This window comes from Callospermophilus lateralis, chromosome 14 (assembly GCF_048772815.1).
Source record: "Callospermophilus lateralis isolate mCalLat2 chromosome 14, mCalLat2.hap1, whole genome shotgun sequence".
Classification (NCBI taxonomy): domain Eukaryota; kingdom Metazoa; phylum Chordata; class Mammalia; order Rodentia; family Sciuridae; genus Callospermophilus; species Callospermophilus lateralis.
The window spans coordinates 55985452-56001180 of record NC_135318.1 but is presented as its reverse complement, the minus strand read 5'-3'; the positions used below and the strand labels follow the sequence as shown (position 1 = coordinate 56001180).

Here is a 15729-nt window from a genome sequence, read left to right as displayed (position 1 = left end):
AGGTCTCCTCTGGATAGCATCTGGTTACAGATGGCCATTCTGCCATTGCTCACATAATCCTAGAGGTGGAGACCTCAGGCCATCCACTCCGTTGTTGGAAAACTTGAGTTGTGAAAGTTGCATGGATGAAATCAACATTTGCCTCCCTGAAGTCTTCCAGCCTCTCCGGTGGTGGTCTCCTGAAGCTTATGCTTAATGAGTCTCACATTTCCTTTCTGCATGGGAATCCTCCAGACATTGGAAGATACTCTTGTGAGTCTCAATTCTTTGTCTAATCTCTGGTTATTTTAATCTTTCCTCATTTCACAAGCATCTCATCTCCACTGGGCAGGAGCAGACCTCTGCTATATTGCTCAGTGCATGGTCTTGTCATTTATTTGAGCATCTGGCAACCTCCCAGAGCTGACTGCATTTCATAGGGGACTGGGAGCAAGTCCAGGGAGTTTTTGTACTCATAGGTTTTCACATCGCCATAGTCGATACTAAGAATTGCCGGAAAGAAAGAAAGGAAGAAATAAGCAGGAAAAGAGCAAGGAAGGATAAAAAGAGGGAAGGAAGGGAGAGAAAAAGAAAGTCACTATGAATGAATCATTACACATGGTTTTCAGCTCCATCACTGTGTCTCCTGTGGACACGCAGTTGTCACTGCAATTCTTTAAGGATGGTCCTTGGACCATGTGGTCTGAACCCCCCACACACTAGGACCTAGATGACTACTGATGCACCCTAAGATTGCATCAGTCCTTTTTGGCCAAAGGCGTTCTTACTGGCTATCAAGAGAGCTAGGATGGTCCTTGTGTTTTCTTGTCCCCTGAAAAAAATTGTGACTAAGTCAGATTTGCCTAAAACTGCTGATTTGTGAAACTGGCTGTTTCAGACCAGGTTTGAAACTTTTCTATTTGTCTCATGACATTTCACTTTCTTTGCAGCCCTGCACCTAGAGGCCCATGTGGTATCAGGGTTCTGTTGTCCACCCAGGGCATTATCTCTCGGCCTCTCTCAGAGCTCAGTTTACTATCAGAACCACGGCTGAGGCTGAGTTGGGGCAAGAGCCAGGTGAGATCATTGTCTTGGGGGAATGTCATCGTCAGCAGAGACAGACTTGGGTGGGGCTCCCTAGCAGGGTTGCTCTGGGGGCCAATGAAGGCATGTAATTTAGAGAATGAGGGGAGAGGGCTCGGAGACAATGTTTTGGATGAAAGTAAATTCTGCCTTCTTTCAAGATCTGTCTAGGGCTTGGTCCGACCATTGTACTTGAGAAATGGGAACAGTTGTTTCCTTGTTTACCCTCTCCCACAACGCATATTGAATTAATTAGTTATTTAGTAGATACTCTGAACTCTATCAATGTCCTCCCCGATTATCTTTCAGTGGAGAAACACACACGCATGTTTTTCTCATCTAGATATGACATGATTAGCACCATATTTAACCTTTAAATCCTCATTAAAATGATGTTGATGACAATAATGTCACCTTGTTTTGTACCACAGTTCATGCTTTTTGAAACACTCTCATGGAAATCCCTGGTAAGCCCTAGATCCTCCAAGTAGCCTAATGAAAATCACAGAGGAGTCATGCTGAGGTTTTGGCTCCAGGATCTCAAGGCCATGGACAATGCAATGGGCTCCAATGCTTCCTGAAAGCCTTGCTGACTACAGAGAACAGTCAACGACTGACCTTCAGGAACCCCGTGGAAGAACTTTTGATGTAAGGCTATCCTTTAGAGGTTTGATTTTTCTTCCTAGAAATGTTATTTTGTAATCAGCATGTTTTTGAAATGCTTTTTTAATGATTGCATTATCATTAGACGTAATAGTTCCTTTTGAAATATTCATGCATATATGGAATATAATTGGCTGCATTACAATCTCTAGTACTTCCACTTTCACTGTCTCCTCCCTTCTCCTGCTTCTCTTCCTCAAAGGTCTTTCTTCTACTCATTTATTTTACTTTTTAATTGGTGCTTTATGGATATACATACAAGGTGAAATTCATTATGGTGTATTCATATATGTACATGGAATAATTTGGTCAATTTCATTTTCAGCTCTTCCCGTTTCCAGTCCTTCTTTTACCCTTATGATTCTGATTTAAGAGAAGTAGGAGATTTCCTTTTCTCAAATTTTAGGACTAGCTTCCATCACTGTGTCTTGTGTTACTTTTTTTCTTTATTAGAAATAAAGGAAATAGAGTTGGATGGTTTGCTCTGATACAGGATAGTTTGTCTATAATATGTGATATTACAAACATGCCAGTGATGGTAAAAATATCTAAAGAAAGATCCTTTAGGTTGACTTTATCAGAGATTTATCTATCTTTTTGGTTCTACCAAGAAAATAGCTCTGGGAATAATTTATCAGTTAAATTGCTTTAATTTGTTTAATTTTTTTAGTGCATTTTTAAACTTTTTTCTTGTATTTCACTTAACTTTAAAAAAAAACTTTTACTAATTCTTAATTTTGCTTCTTTTTCTTTTTTATTGAATAAAAAATGTATTAAACCAGTTTTGGTGGCACACTCCTATAATCCCAGCAGTTTGGGAGGTTGAAGCAGGAGGATCACAGGTTGAAAGTCAGCCTCAGCAACTAGCAAGGCCCTAAGTAACTTAGCAAGAACCCATCTCAAATTAAACACAAACAAATAAACAAATAGAAATACAGAAAAAGTTCCCCTGAGTTCAATCCCTGGTACCAAAACAAAAAACAAAAAAACCCAAACCCAAACCAAAACCAAAACAAAAATCCCCCACAAGAAAAGAAATGTATTAAAAAATCCACTAATTTCCTAGGATCAGGTATTGTGGCCCTCACATTTCTGCGCCATATTCAAGTTTATATATGCAGTGCTTTTATAGTCTTGAACACCTTAATGGTATGTGAAGGGATTTTGTTTTACTTGCTGAGACTAGGATTATAGAGGAGCGCTTTTCTCTTGTCCATGTGGTTAAGATTTTTACTTATATTTTGGTCTTGTTCTATTTTTGGCTATGAATTTCTAATTGTGCTATTTTCATTAGACAGTTCAAGGTAGGACATTAACTTCTTATGAAAGGAGTCAATGAGGTTCAAATAATCAAAAGGCTTTTAGGGAAGGCTTGAAGCAAGACGTTCAGCCAAATTTTACTGACCACGTGTTAAGTGCCAGGCACTTGGCGAGGCAGCAGGCAGTGGGGAGAGATAAGCTTCCTCCTGTGTGTTCAGGATGCCTACAGGAAGGGAGCCGATGATGCTCGTGAATTAGAAATTGTGTTCATGGACTTTGGACTTTCTGCGCATCACGCGGTTGCAGCACACCCAGTGGGATTGCTAAACTGGAAGTCTGGGTTTTCTTCATGAATGGGATAATTGCACAATGGAAGGCTTCCTTGTTTTCCACTTGCTTTAAAATCAGGGAACTATAAAAATGTATGATGCTCACTCACACAATACACAAGACTGATCTGTAATAACCCACACATTTTCTGTACTAGAAGCATACAGAACCTAAAGTGATGATTGAAGTTAATAGAGTCTCACTGAAGCTCCTTATGCAGAGAAGCCCCTTAAAAGGTTCTGACAGGTTCATATTTTTTTTTTTTCAAATTGTGAAGCTTTGAATTTTTTTCCTTGGAGGGGTAAAAAAAAAGTTTCCCCTGCCATCTGTATTGCTAGGTAGCAATTTATTTAAACATCAATAGGCAATTTTTTATTGTTTTTCTTTGGAACATTAACATATTTCTGAATAGTCATCAGGTATTTTTTTTTGCTAACATCTTCATGTGTTAATATCTATATGCATTTAGTATATTTATATTTATGTATGTAGGTAATTAGATGCCAGGTTTGCTAACTTCATGTAATTATATGAATACTTAATACTTTCATATTGGCAGATTACTTAGTGTCTAACTCCTTGAGAGTCTTTCAATTGTCCTAACATATAGAAACTGGGAGGAAATCCTCAGGCGACTCCCTCATTTATACTGATAAAACATGCCATAAGCATTGAAATGTATAGTGTCTGATAAGCCTGAAAGGTCTTCCTTCAAGGCTCACTGTCTTATCAGGGTTGCCTGTTTTTTCTGTTGGCAAATAATGATCAACACTTTATATTCTTTGAGGCCAGACAGCTGATCTCAATAGAGAACTGTCGATATTGAAAGATGAAAGTCCCCAGGGAACAGGGACTCATGCAGACAGTTGGTCCTTCTTGTATCTCCAGCACCCACCACAGTCCCTGGTGTGCAGTAAATGCTTCACAATGCTTTTTAAATGAATGAAGGAAGAGTGTTGGGAAATCTGTCTAGAATTATAGGAGAGGAGCTGGCATGGCTGACGTCTCAGGCAGCCTATTATAAAACACAGAAAGAGCAAGACCCCAGTTTTCATCACTTGGAGAAAACATTGTGATTTTAAAAAGGCTGCTTCTGAGTGTAAGTAGAGACTTCCTGTATTAATGACAAAATTATCATGGCTTCTATCAGGACAACTGAAGTCATACACTACCATTTTATGGATCGAACAATTAAGTAAATACATTAACTATGTAGAAAGGATAGCACCCTTGAAATTGATATCCTCCTGCCTCAGCCTCCAGAGCTGCTGAAATTATGTGCATGCCCCACTGTGCTTATTGGGTGACTCCATTTCTTTCCAGAGGCAGACTGGTGGTCAGTATTCAGTACTGGTGTGGGAATTCAGCATTTCTAGAATTCCCTTGTAATTTGGTACCACGAGGACAGTATTTGCATGGACTTTTCCAAACTTTAAAAATATGGACATGTTGCTTCTTTCTTTTCTTTCTTTCCCTGAAGAAAAGCAAGCTAGCAATTTATATTCCCTTTTTCACCCACCCTCTTCCTGCCCTATCTTCACCGCTCCCCACCAAAGAAGTAAACATGCGATTTGAATTCAAAATATCAGTGGTATGAAAGCAATTAGCATTTAATATCAATTTACCTCCTGCACATATGGTGGATGGTTCCGCTGCTAGAATTTCAATGCAGGACTTCTTCAAAATCTAGGAGAAGAAATAAAAAAGTCAATGTCCAGCATAATTTGTTAAGAGATAACTGAGATACAGATAGGAAAATTCAAAGCCTTTAGAAGCAGCAGTAGGTGTAAGGGAGGGTAATATCTTTACTAGTATCATCAACACCAAACATTAATGTGCCAGATTGTGTTAGATGCTGTTGGGTGTCCTATAAGAATTATGAATACGAATTATCAGCAGCTGAGCAGCTGGGAGCAGTTGCACATGTCTGTAACCCCAGCAGCCGGGAGGCTGAGGCAGGAGGATGGTGAGTTCAAAGCCAGCCTTAGCAATTTAGCAAGGCCCTTAAGCAACTCAGTGAGACCCTGTCTCAAAATAAAATACAAAAAAAGGACTGGGGATGTGGTTCAGCGGTTAAGTGCCTCTGGGTTCAATCCCTGGTACCAAAAAAAAAAGAAAGAAAGAAAGAAAAGGAGAGATAGAAAAAAAGAGAATTATCAGTAGAGGCTTGATAAAGAGTTCTTGAAACGTGATGTACACTTGACATGATAAATGACAATGGCCAGTTATGTGGTGGGATCGAGGGTGAGGAGACACATAGTGGGAGCTCTGAAGTTCTTGGGGAAGATAGTTTGGGCAGGTACATTTCATGGAAAAGGTGGGAACTGAGGGTGGAGAGGAGATGGAGAGAGGTGGGCAAGGGCATGTTAGGGTCCAGGTTGGGAATGGCAGGAGCAGAAGTGAGAAAGTAGAAATGCACAGACCCCTTCAGCTACCACAAAAAGAGCTTGAAAAGTAGAAATAAAAGAGTGATAATAGATAAGGCTGGAGGGCTAAGGTGCGGATGACCAACTGTCCCTAGGTGCTGCACAGATTATTCTTCTTTTGTAAGAAAAATCTGGAAAGAGGATGTGGCAGAGGGCTGTACCCCTCTCTTCAAGAGGACCTGAGCCTTAGTTAAGTGGAAATGTACTCTACTCTGGAAATGAGCCTTGCAGGGTTCACTGGGAGTCTGAAGAACGCAATGACCACACAGGGAATTAGTAATGAAGACTTCTGGCCAGAGCAGGGCATCTGCCCGGTCTAACTTCTCTCCACTAGCTATGAATCCTGCCTCTTGTTGAATACAGATCCTAAAATTTGAACCAAATATTTTAAACAAGTATAGAACACTGAGTTAATTTGCTAACCAAATGTGACATCATTTCTGGGGGCTTACTACTTTGAAATTGGAGATGGTTCAGGGGTCTGAAGGAAACCATTTTTTTTTTTTCTATTCATGAAAAGACATTTGTTAAAGCGACTAATGATGTAATTATAAAATTTAAACTGTAAAAGAAGAAACCATCTTTTTGCACTGGGGTATGTCTATTTATTTGCATTGATACATTTAGTTAGATATGTTTCTTGTTCCAACTTAAGCAACACATACACCACAAGACACAATAAAATAAAGATGCAATAAATTATAATGGGGGAATGGATTCAAGGGCAAACAGGCGAAAGATGATACAGTGAGTGAGAAAAGCACACACAAAAATATGCTCTGAGGAGTTTATTTCCTCGCTAGGAGTGGACTTAATTCCAAGCTTTCTAGTAGCAAGTGAAAAAGTCAGACATTTATGAGTGTTTCAATCTGTGGAATAAAAACCATGTCTCAGAAGAGCTAATATTTACCCATTCCAGAGAGAAATCTGGGCGTCCTCATAGAGAAGCATTGTGAAAGGAAATGAAGAAATAAGCTTAAGAAAAATCTTTATCTGATGCTTAAATGATAAAACATTAAAAGTTATCCCAACAGGTTCCTTTACAACCATGTCCTTTAGGTAACTCTGTATATCTAAGTCATGCAAAGCAGCATTTCTTTTTTTGGCATTTCTAGAATTCACTCTGTACAATTCCATGGCATTTTAGTACTTTGCTTCCCCTATCTGTTTACTAATTCTATAGTTGGGAGCTATTCCCTGAGTTTATGCCTTAATTCCTGGCCCCTGGCTCACCAGCCCCCTGCCCTCCAGACACAGGTGCAACCTTGGTACCTCCACTGGCCCCTAAGCCTGTCTGACCACAGCAGGAAGCGAGTGTTCCAGACTCCTGTATCCCTCGTGCATCTCTGTTGGAGTCTGTGGTCCTCACACACCTGGCTCTGGGCACCTGGAGTCAACAGTGAGCTCTGGCTTTCTCTTCAATTTCAGTCTGACTTGGCATCAGGGACCCCAAAGACACATGCAGGGCACCCATTTTTCCCTGCTGGCTTTTACATCTTCCCTTTCTTGTGGTCCATCTGCCTTTCTGGACTCATGCTTTCAGCAATATCCCAGGACTGGGGCTTGCTGGGATCCTGGGGCACAGTGACTTGTATCCAAAATGACAGCTGCTGCACTTGGATGTGAGGATCTCCCCTATCTCCAGTTTTCTGCCATTGGGCTCTTAGTGCCTCATGGGCCATCTCAGCCAGTGGTTTCCATGATTGAGGGGAACTGTCACCCCTCTTGACATGTCCTCAGGCATGAGTGTCCAAACAGGCCACATTTGAAGAATTAACTCAGAGGCAAAACCTTGGTAAATAGTGGCATTAGAACAACATGAAGCTATTTTTTGACATTTTAAATAAAATTCCTCAGGCACTGGACATCTCCTAATAAGTTATTTTATCACCCACAACTTAAAGATTTCAAAACAGTCCAAGAATAAGAACTAAATAATCGGATTTATCCTGTCTCCATTTCCCAAGACACATATATAAAATTTCCATGTACATAAGTTTCTGGATTTGGATCAATGTTTTTGAACCAACTCTAACATCTAACCAGGGATCAGTAAGAGAAACACCAGTGAATCTTTGACCACTAAGACACACTAACAAGAGTCTGTCAAAACATACATATGCTATATTATTCTCTCAAAGTGTGTGCAATTAGCTGATAAATCTAAGGAGTGCATCAAGGGCCAAAAAATGTCAGCCAAGTGCTGTGATTCAATCAAGTAAAAACACAGCTTTCCCAATCTTAATTTAAAACATCTGGAAGGGATGCATTACAGCCAATAGAGTAAAATTTATCAGTGAGGGGGATGGGCAGGATTTGTCTGGGATGCTGACTTCTATTTGTTTCAAACGTCTGCTTCCAAAAAGTAGGAAGTCATAATGGTACTAAGTGGATTTGGGGGGTTCCCTTGATTATTAGCAGCCCAGTCACAGGGTAATTAGTCTGTCTGAACTGTAGCAGATAGCAAGTCAGTGTAGGGAACTGCAGCCTTATAGGGCAGTGAGGAGGTAGAGGCTTCCTTCCCTGCCCCGGGCAACAGTAGCTATGGAGGAGATGTAGACACAGCTCTGGGGAATCTCTAAAGGGAAATCACTAGATGAAAAGGAAGAGACTCACAGAGGGTTGAGGTGACATCCAGGTGAGGTATAACTGGTTCATATAAAAGACCAGGACGATACTGTCACATGCTTCAGATATGATCTCACGTGAGGAGTTGGGTCTTGGCTGTGATCCTACACTTACCTGATCTAGGCTCCTTGATGATTCTTTGAACTTTTTGAACCCCAATTTTGGGAAGCAATTGAGCACACTGAATAATAGTCTGGAATCAAATTTCTTGGGCTTGAGCAGTGTAAACTTGGGAAAGCCCCATGATTTCTCTGAATCTCTTTCCTCATCTGTAAGAGTGGGATCATGATATACTACCAAAAGCAGGAGCATAAAGTTATTGTGCTGGGAAGATTAAATAAGATCATGCAGGCAGAGCATAGCACAGTGCCTGGAACCTGGTTATGTGCTTGATGAATGTGAGCTATTATTACCAAGAACTTGGGCTCCAGAGATAGAGAAGAGATTTGAGCTCTGAATGTATTTATATTGAGATCCAAGCCCTACCACTTACTGGCAATTGGGCTTGGACAGGTTATTAAACCTCAGAATCTCATCCATAAAACTGAATAAGGAAAACATGACTTCAAAGGGTTGCATGATGGTTCAATGAAATAAGAGACGTGCATGCAGAGATATTGAGTTTGTAAAATCAATTGAACTTAGGTGATAAAACTCATGGGGGATTGGAGGTGAGGCAGAGTGAGATCAAGGCAAGCTATAAGGTTTTTGTCTTATAGACAGAACTGGACAAAATTGATCGCTCAACAGATAATCCATGTTAAACTATTTTCCAACCCTTTGGCCACCAGCTGGCCTGTGTACTTTGTAAAAATAAGACACCAAGAAATGTGTTCTGAACAACCTTGGTAAAAATCCCACAGGAGGACATCTGACACATATTCAAAGAATGGTAGCTGTGTGTCGTTACCTACCACTGCTGCTACAACCCTTGAGCAGGAACCACAGTTCATATATGTTTCTGCTCAGTCACTCACTGGAGCCTCATGCTTAATCATATAGTGGAGACTGAACCCATGTTAAACTATTTTCCTGCCAACTTTTGGATAGATTTCAATAAGAAAACAGATGAAAAAGCAGGCTTAAATCCATAAAGAACTAAACGCAATGTGTTGTTACTGGTAGGGTTACTTTCGCGAACCTTCTTGAATTATTGGGGGAGCAAGAGAGGTAGCAGCTGGAAAAGGACTTTGCCAAGTTCAAAGAGCTGTTTAATATGCTTAAGTGAAATCCATTGTGGACCAGTCCAGGTTGTATAAAAGAATTTGCTCTCTTTGGAATCTAAAAATCTAATGTCCTTTGTTATAAAATTCTCTGTTTATGCAGAGATTTCTCAAGAATCCTTAAAGAACACGTGAATATTTGCACAGTTATTAGGAATCTCTGCCTTAGGACAGACATGCCTCTTTCCCGCACGCCACAAGCAGTCAATCTTTACTTGGCCATTTCCTGTTGTGTGGGTTCATCATGGATGATCCTCTTTTTTTCCATTCATAGTACAGGGGCCTTTTGCTTTCACATGTTTTCAAAAAGTCTTTTGGAGGATGTTCCTTGATGTCTTCCTTACATCGAGGGGAATGTACTTGTTTTATGAAGTAGGCTGGTTTGAGGATGGTTAGCTATCTGTTGACAGGTTGCATCTGTCTAGTTTCCTAAGACAAAAAATCCTACTCTGCTCTCTTTGTCATCTACTACTTCAATATAAACTCTGCCACTAAGTCCTGCTACTCTGACCAGTGCAGTACCACCACGCTTACCTACAATTTAGTGTAAACCACCATCCTTCAGAGGATTTCTCATAGTTCAAAATCACATATTTGGTTTTTTGATTGTTTGGTTGTTGTCTTTGTGGATTATGAACTCTACCAGGGCAAGGATTGGATTTGTTTTCTCCCACTGCCATAGCCATGATGCCTAACCTGGCACAGGTAGGCATTAAAGAAATATTTATGGGATAAATAAATGAATAAATGGCACACTTCCTGCATGGCTTTATAAATGGGATTATAGCACATTATGTATTAGCTTCCTTTTTTTTTCCCTTGGAAGTGGAATTAGAAGGTCATCTGAATACAAGATCGTATTCTGCATCCTGTAGCGACTGGCTCTTCATGTTAAGCGAGACCATCTTTGGGAACTGCCTTCCTGGGAGGACTGCTTCATCGTCTCCATTTCTTCAATCGCTGATCTCTTCAACAGTCACCTTGTAAGTGTATCCTTTCCCCCTAAGATCTAGGTTGGCCTGCTTTTGTAAAAGGCCTTGACCTCTTTACTTGAAAAAAAAAAACAAAAAAACGTAGAGGTCTGTGTTTGGCAGGTGGGACTCAGGCTCCTCAGAAGGATCACACCCTCCATCACAGCTGATGGCAGAAAGCATGTTGGATAAGCCTGGGGATCACTGCTTTTAGGAACATCCAGGTAGCCTGGGACATAAAAGTGGCTCCCCTATGAATTCAAGATTGTCAGTGTTGCTTCTGTGAATTTTGAAGTGATTTACTGTACAATTTATTAGTAAAATGTTAGAAAAAAAAGACATATTCACTTTTCCTAATTAAATTCCATTCCACACTTCAAATGCCACTCCACCTCTATTGTTCACACTGGCCATTATCCTAAGTTCATGTCAGTTCTACAGAGTCTGACTCTAAAATAGAATTTGAAAATTATCCACACATCTCTCTGGAATTCATACATGGTTTTATGTATGCTAGGACATTATACCAAATAAAGACTCTTACATGCACAAAACACATCATTAAAGGTTATGGGATTTAAAACAATAAAGCTTTGCCTCAGAACATGCAGAAGTTTTTGCTGAGGAAGGATACTCAGCTTCGCTTACACAAATGCTGTTCTTCTCTGTTAGTCTCACACACTGTGAGCATCTGGTCTGGAGAAGTGAAGGACAAACAAGCTTCTGAAATTGAGGAAATTCATTTTTTTTTTTTGTTTCCCTCTAAGCCATTTTCCTTTCATATTTTCAGAAGGAAAGCTCAGATAGCTGTGAACTCCAAAACGGGGTTTACTTAGTAAGATGAGCTTGTGGCTCCTGTGTGCTGGGGAAGGGAATGGCCTTCTGTGGGAGCTGATTTTATTCTAAAATTCTGCTGTTGCTTTTACAATGGGTCTTACCAGATTCCTAGGTGAAGAAGGAGCTGCACAGGAGTGGGATAAGCCCCCTCCGCATCTTTGTACCTGTTCAAGCTAAGGGATTTGTACTACTTTGAGGCTTTTAAAAAAGCTGAATAGAAACCAACATCTTAGCAAAACTGCCTGGCCCGAGTGTCTGCAAAGTCTGAGTCTAATTAATGACTGCTGAGGCAAACGATTTTTTTTTTTTAAGATTTTCTGCCCTGCTACAGCAACTACAATTGATTCTATTTATATTTTGTATCCAGTCCTGGCAATGTGAATGGAGTCCAGAATGCCATCTTTTCTAGATGAAATCTTGGAAGAGAGAGTCGGTGCCGGGGGGCGGGGGGGCACTGAGGGGATTTTTACAAGAAACAGAGCCATAGAACTGCCCATCTGTTGTGCAGTGTAGGTCTTCCATGGGTCAGGAATATTGTACAGTCCTCTGGGATCCTTTATAATTAATAAATACGCCATGCACAGTGCTGGAAATATGACACAGCGGGCAGACTCTGGGATTGCACAATTTAGCATCTGTCCATGAGGAATGGTGTATAGCGTGGCAGGGATCCAAGTGCCATGCAAGAGATTCTGAGGACGGATGCTACTGAAGTTCAAGGCATCCAGAGTCTGTGATGGAGGAGAGACCAGGGCAGGCTCCCTGGAGGAGACTGAGCAGTGCCTTGGAATTCAGACAGACCTTGAGACAGAATCAAGATGGGGCAAAGGTGCAGGGGTTTCCACTAATGATAAATAAACTTGATTTAAGCTGCTGCTGAAATGTGCCTTCTGTCTTCTAATCCTGCAAAGAGGACCAGTTCAACAGCCAGACACATCTTGGGAATGTGACATGGATTTTGATTGGAGAGAATCCTTTATCAGTTCCCAGTCGGGTCTTGGAAGGGTGGGTGGGAGGCAAGCCTGGCAGACAGACTTTGCCTCTTGTCAGTTTTTCTAGGGCCTAGGCCAGAATTTGGTGGGTACATTTCTTCTACCTTCCCATGAGTGAAAGGGAGAAATCAGCATGGGATCCAGTTTTTATAAATAAAAATAAATTGATATATACCATGGAACAGACGTATTCTTCAGTTTTGATGATCTTACAGATTTCATGATAACAAGGATGTTTATGCCAAAGCTTGCAAAAAAATTCTTGCAAATGCTGTTGTGTTTGCTCAATGCTTGCTGTTTATTGCAGATCAAACATGCAGAAAGCTCCATGTGCTGACTCACCCTCTTATTAATAGGAAGCCAAATCAGGATTAAATAGGGCAGGAAAGTGCTCCTAGGTGGAGGTGCTTGGTGCCAGCAACTGGGCTCTCCCTCTCGTAGACAGTGTTCCTGGTTCCAGACACTGCCCTCAACTGCACACAAAGTGGGGACAGCTGGGAGAAGGCGTCATGGTAATTGGGTCAAGGGTTGGGATTCAAAGCTGCCAACCCATTTCAGTGTTATCTGAACTCAGCTTTCATGCAGATTCCTGTTTCACTGCCCACAGCACTTTAAAAAGGAGACAAAGACACTGGAATCTTTGCTTCATATTTTCATATAAGAGTTGGTGCTAAATTCACCAGTTATGGTCTGTGGAAATTCCCCAAAACAAGCCACAAAAGGAAGGCAAAGGAATAGCTTCTTCCTTTACAGCTTTATTGGCTTCTAGGGCTATGAACTTGCAAACATTCACATATTTTCCTTAAAATTTTATCAGTGTATTCTGCAAAAGCTACTAAAAATACTCTCATGTCCTCAGAGGCAGAGTCCTATGTAGATGTGGAAGGAAAGGTGTTCCTTTTGGTCTGAACATGCCCCTTTGTGATCTCTGTAGCTTTTTCCAGATATGGGAATTTTTATTACATTGGGACATTTTCATTCGCTGAATAGAAACAATAGCTTAAGAGAAATGCCTGGCCTAAATGTCTGCCAACGTCTGAGGCTAATTGTCAAATTGTCACCTTCTCATGATCATGGAAACTTCATCCAGTGAACAGTAGTTGAGATTTTTGGAGGTGCTTTCCATCAGCAGTAAAAGGCAAAGGCTCCCTACCCACCTACTGTGCACCCAGACCAGGCTGCAGGGATTCTGGTCTCCTCTCTGAACTTAAGGTATCTACTTTATATCAACAGCAAATGGTGCTTGTGAGAATCTGATGAGATGATTGTGTAAAATGATTTTCACAGTGCCTGGTATATGATAAAAACTCACTAGCTGGTGGGTTGTGTTATTATTATTATTTTTACCTTTGTAAGGAAACAGAGGCGGGAGAAAGCATGGGCTCTGGAGTCACAGAACGGGTTCCCACCCTGCTTTCCCCTTTAGAGCTGTGTGCTCTTGGGTGGACTTTCTAGCTGTAGTTTCTTCACCTGTTAAATGGGGATACAGATATTTACTTGGTGGGTTTTATAAATGGAATGATATTAAGTGGGATAAAGGGTCAACATATTTTTAAAAATATTTTCTTAGTTGTCCATGGACTTTATTTATTTATTTGTTTGTTTATATGTGGTGCTGAGAATTGAACCCAGTGCCTTACACATGCTAGGCAAGCGCTTTACCACTGAGCCACAACCCCAGCCCAAGCAATAGCACTTTGAAAGATAACCCATTCTATAAATCTGATGTCTAAGTACTTTTGCCTTAAAGGAGAGAAGATTGAGAAATTGTGAAAAGACCAAGAAGGCACCAGATTTAAGGCATCGGGGGACTTGAGTTCATCCACCTGGATGACTATCCCTGGATAATCAGCTCCTGGTGATCCAGCAGTGACTTCCCATTTCCTTAGACTTGCACAGCTGAGCATCACAGAGAGGGCAGGAACTGTGGAGCCAGACCTGGGTTTTAAATTCCCCACTCAACCGCTATGTGTGGGCAGACATGGAGGTTTACCCAAACTTCCTGCGGCTCAGTCCCCTCACCTGTACACTGGGGATAGAAACCCTTCTCCTAGGAGTGGCTGGAGAGATCCTAGCAGCGGAGCTGGTGGAGAGAGATGCTCAGGAAGTCGGTGCTGTTTCTTCACACGGGCACAGTCCTGGTGCCCACGGATTCTGAGTGCCTGGGGACTCACCATCCACAGGAGACGTGGATAAGATGCCACAGTGTCTGGATCTCCTGAGTTTCGACTGCAGCCATGATTGCTCTGTCGTTAAACTCCGCATCTCTCTGTAAGTTCCTGCTGTTCTTCAGGTCAGTTCCACAGCCTTTAGTTCTGTGTGCTTCTTCATCTTCTGTCATTCTCCACCTTTGACACTCCTCTTTCACTCTCTTTTGCACCATCTTAGGACAGTTCTCTGCTATGAACATTGTAGCTATTCTCTTCTCATGGATGGCTTCATTTCATCCTTCAGGTTACCCCTACAAAGGAGCTTGGGTTCTCTGTCAACCCCTTACTCCTACTCTCAAAATACTGTTTCTTTTAACCATTATCAGTTTTAATTGTATATCTTTATATGCATTATAATTTTATACACACACACACACACACACACAGTTGTTTTTATGTGTCTCTCTCATTAGATCATAAGCTCCACAGGACACAGCCACTATCTGAGTTAGTTTTAACTGAATGGTCAGAAAGGTTTTCAATGCATCTTTGATGGATGAATGAATATTAACCCCTACATCTTCATTTGAGGTTTGAAAATACCATCTCTATGGGCAAAAAAACTTTGTAAACCATTTGAGCTTATTAGAAGCTGCTCTGCAACCTTATTTTGAGTAATTAAGCCCAGTTCTATTTGATTATAAGAAAATTACTAGTCGCAAAACAACTTCCATGAGAACAAGCTGGAATAGATGCTTCAGATGGGGCAAAAAATGAGGGTTTTCTTTTCCGTATCCAGAAGGGGAAATGAACCTACTTCTTAAAAATAGTTAGCTGGCTTTTAGGCCATAATTATTTCTGTCTGATTTGAGAAAGATGAGCCCTGCTATGCCTTGTCCCTGTTTCTCTGTCCAAGCAAACCAATTAACAACTGCCATAAACATGGGTTTCAAGTACTGGGAGGATCAAAACCACTAGTCTAACTCCCAGATAAACGCTTGCAAGAATGTTATCATTCAGCTAAACGTTTGGAGACTGAAGTCTCAAATTATTTTTCTTCCCTTTTTGGGGCACTGTTTTGCTCAACTTCTAACACATCCTTGGAGTTATTTCTGTTTGGGAATGAGGGGAGTTTTACAAACATCCGGGGCTCATGTTGAATATGAGAGAGCTGTTAAGATAAAATA

At 41.0% G+C, this 15729-nt stretch overlaps 1 protein-coding gene across 1 annotated transcript in view; it reads right to left on the bottom strand.

Annotated features, from left to right (window-relative positions):
- The window catches only part of Antxr1 (ANTXR cell adhesion molecule 1), a 226760-nt gene that overhangs the window by 145451 nt on the left and 65580 nt on the right, over positions 1 to 15729 (bottom strand). Inside the window, exon 9 of the mRNA XM_076833319.2 lies at positions 4941 to 5001. Coding sequence (XP_076689434.2) covers positions 4941 to 5001 — 61 coding nt within the window. The remainder of the gene's footprint in view (positions 1 to 4940; positions 5002 to 15729) is intronic.